General features: G+C 47.9%; 1 protein-coding gene across 1 annotated transcript in view; it reads right to left on the bottom strand.

Moving 5' to 3' along the window:
* LOC114071480 (MAM domain-containing glycosylphosphatidylinositol anchor protein 2) overlaps positions 1-3,551 on the bottom strand; it is a gene marked incomplete at both ends in the record, with an annotated part of 52,797 nt that overhangs the window by 25,490 nt on the left and 23,756 nt on the right. Inside the window, one exon of the mRNA XM_027909310.1 lies at positions 1,438-1,586. Coding sequence (XP_027765111.1) covers positions 1,438-1,586 — 149 coding nt within the window. The remainder of the gene's footprint in view (positions 1-1,437; positions 1,587-3,551) is intronic.

Genomic DNA, 3,551 nt, shown 5'->3' with positions numbered 1-3,551 from the left:
AAAAAAAAAAAAAAAAAAAAAAAAAAAAAAAAAAAAAAAAAAAAAAAAAAAAAAAAAAAAAAAAAAAAAAAAAAAAAAAAAAAAAAAAAAAAAAAAAAAAAAAAAAAAAAAAAAAAAAAAAAAAAAAAAAAAGCAGAAGCTAAAAATCCTAATGCAATTAATTTCATTATATATTCTTTGACTTCAGCGAGTTCTCCTCATAATTCCCTAATTCCTCTCGGGGCCGGGGAATCACGGCCCTCATTTGTGCCCAGCCATGCAAACAGTGGCACAAACACGGATTAAAAGTCACCGATTTTCATTTCAAATGAGTGGGATTCAGGCAGAGGGAAGGAGAGGGAAGGAGAGGGAAGGAGAGCCAGGGCCCTCCAGGTACCAAAGCCCTTCCCTGGGTTTGTCCCAGTCATCTCCAGGACTGGCGGGGAAGTTGCTCAAGCACAACCCCCGTGTCTGTTCAGCATAAATAATGTGCTCAAACGGCCTGTTTGTTCTGCAGCTCCCAAAGCTCATCCCAGTGGGAGATCTGGGGGATAACGAGCTGTTTTCTGCCTCAGCTTTGCCAAAATATACGTCCCTGAAATCTGCCTTAATCCCCAACCTCTCCCTCCCTGCACAAACGGTTATTTCAGGCGTTCAGTCACCAAATACACAGCTTTGAAATCAGCCAGTCGGGGGGGTATTTAAAGGAAAATGAACCCAAATCGATGCCAGGTGGGTTCTCAGGGCTGAGAATGGGGAATTTCACAGGAGAAGGTTCAGGTTGGGAGAGGGACTGGGGGAAGGGGATCAGGAGATGGAGGGGTGGGAGCACTGGGACCTCGAGTGGGTCACACCCAGACCAAGCCTGGAGCCCAAAGCGGTGGGATGAGGCTTGGAGGTGGATGGGGTGGCCAAGGAAGGGTTCACAGCAAGGGTGACTTGGAGGTGGATGGATTGTGGCAGTGAAATGGAAGACAACAAAAGAAAGGGAAGAGAAGAGAGAAGGAGGGCTGGGGAGGGAAGGTTTGGGAAGGGAAGGAAAGAAAAGGGAAGGTTTGGGGAGAGGGGAGGGAAAGAGAGAGGAGAGGAAGAGAAGAGGAAGAGAAGAGGAAGAGAGAGAGAAGAGAGACAGAAGAGAGAGAGAAGAGAGAGAGAAGAGAGAGAGAAGAGAAGAGAAGAGAAGAGAAGAGAAGAGAAGAGAAGAGAAGAGAAGAGAAGAGAAGAGAAGAGAAGAGAAGAGAAGAGAAGAGAAGAGAAGAGAAGAGAAGAGAAGAGAAGAGAAGAGAAGAGAAGAGAAGAGAAGAGAAGAGAAGAGAGAAAGAGAAGAGAAAGACAAGAGTGGAATGGAATAGAAAAATAAAATAAAGTAAAATAAACCTCATAAAATTAAAATTCAATACAGTTAAATCAAGGCCCAGAGTCCCTCCCAGAGCTCCCCAGCCCGCACGGCTGGCTGACCTGGCGGATGCCCAGGCGGTAGGCGAGGATGCGATCCACGGCGCTGGGGTTCATCTGCGTCCACTGCAGGCTGTAGGAATACACCCGGGGCCGGTTCTGCCACAGCGGGTTGTAGGTGTCGTAGTAGAACTCGGGGGCGTAGGCTTTGCCTGGGGAGGGGGGGGGCAAGGCCAGAGGTTAGGGACACAAATCAACCACACAAACATCATTCCCAGAGCCCAGAGGGGAGACCCAACCCCTGCTGTTCTGATCTTTGTCCAATATGTTTTTTCACAAACACATCTGGGAGTTCTCCGCCCCCAGAAATGGTCAGGAAGAAATGAAACCCTCCAAGCCCAGCTCTGAAGTGTTTGTGAGCCAGGCACTGCTTTGTTCTGGCCAGAGATTCATTCCAGCTGCACAAGTGTCCTTTCGAGACCTGTTTATGCATTTCAGCAAACAAGGAAATTGATGTTTCTTGGTTCTGAGTTCCACAATTCTCCTCATTAATCACTGTTCTATCCTTCATTGGCTAATTTGGTGTGCATTCCTTCGTCCTCTTATCACTCCTCCTCAGACAGGGAGTCTCCAGCTCTCAGGCTGAGATGTCTTTCCTAATCTGTGTATCTTCTGGTTACTCCAACATGTTTCTCATAAATTTAAGATCCCAGATAACCAACCCTCAGCTCCCTCAAGCTTTGTCTTCTAAAACCCATCAGAGCCAGTCCAGACAAACTTCAAGTTTCAGTGGTTTAAAGATCAAACCAACGAGTCTGGTAAAAGAAACCCACCAACTGCTACCATTAATTATAAATTTAGGGAAGTTATGTTGTTTTCAACACCTCTATCCACGTTTTCAAAGGATTTGTGGTGATGCTTTGCCTTTGTCGTTAACTCCCTCAGTGGAATTCCCAGCCCAGGCGTGGGCACGGAGGAGGAAAAAAGAAGGGAGCCTCAGGGAAAGGCTGGAGCAACACAAGGTGCCTCTGCTCTGATTTTTCGTGCCCAGCTGACTAAAATAGAGACATCAAAGCGACCTGCACGACACTGGGAGACTCTGTGACAGCTGCTGGACCTGGCACAGATAATATGGAATGACATCCCGGAGCTGGGAGCAGGAGATGGATATTTGCAGCGACTGCTGCTGCCTTCACCACATCTCCTCCTCCCCACATTCCCACCTGGAATGCACCCAGGGCTGTCCTGGGTGACCCCCCCAGAGGTGCCCTCTGTTCTCCTGCATTATTGAGTTGAACAGACTGGTTTGTGCGAGGCAGGGCCAGCACATCTCACGGTGGGGACACGAATGTCTCACCAGCACGTTCCAGCCTTTGGAAATACCCAAAACCTACGGATGGTGCCCCAAAACACGGTCCCAATTCACTACATTTTGACCTAAACCCACAAAGAGATTTTGCCCAGAGCTGTCCCATCCCTGAAAACAGTCAAGGTCGGGATGGACAGAACTTGGAGCTACTCGGTCTCGTTAAAGGTGTCCCTGCCCGTGTCACAGGGGTTGGACTTGATGGCCTTTAAAGATCTTTCCCAGCTCCTGATCTTCCATGGAACAGGCCCATCCTGCCCTGCCCCCGTTTGGGAGCAAACCCAAACCAGGCTTTGGCTCATTTTGTCCCTCCAAATGGGTAAAAATGAGACAAATCACGGGAAAACAGAATATTTGCATGTTACCCTCCTGCAAAGGTCTGAAAAAGGGACTTGCAATTAGAGAAAACTCGAAGCAGAAGGAGGTCTTTCCACCTCCCAGAGCTTGTATTTCCATCCTTCCATTTCTCCGGGGGTTTTGTCAGCGGGGATAATTAGGGAAGGGAGTGAATAACACGGGACACGTGGGAAAACGTGGTGTGCCAGCTCACACGGAGCTGTGACAGCGACACGGAGTCATTAATCACTCCCTTTAATTGAGGTTCCAGGTGCCCAAACTAACGCTGCATTTCGGTCTTTTCTCCCCCAAACTATCCCTATCCAGGGGTGTAAATAAAGACGAAGCAGGACAATTCTCACTCTCGGAAAGACAGTGAGAAGAGGGAGGGAAAGTGCATTAAAACAATAAAAACCGCAAAGGCACAAAGGGAAAAGCAGGTGAATCGACACCACGGTGGTGGGTATTGCTCAAG

Source organism: Empidonax traillii, unplaced genomic scaffold (assembly GCF_003031625.1).
Source record: "Empidonax traillii isolate 1590-97213 ecotype Southwest subspecies unplaced genomic scaffold, ASM303162v1 scaffold2042:size70105, whole genome shotgun sequence".
Taxonomy (NCBI): domain Eukaryota; kingdom Metazoa; phylum Chordata; class Aves; order Passeriformes; family Tyrannidae; genus Empidonax; species Empidonax traillii.
This window is presented reverse-complemented; position numbering and strand designations above follow the sequence as displayed.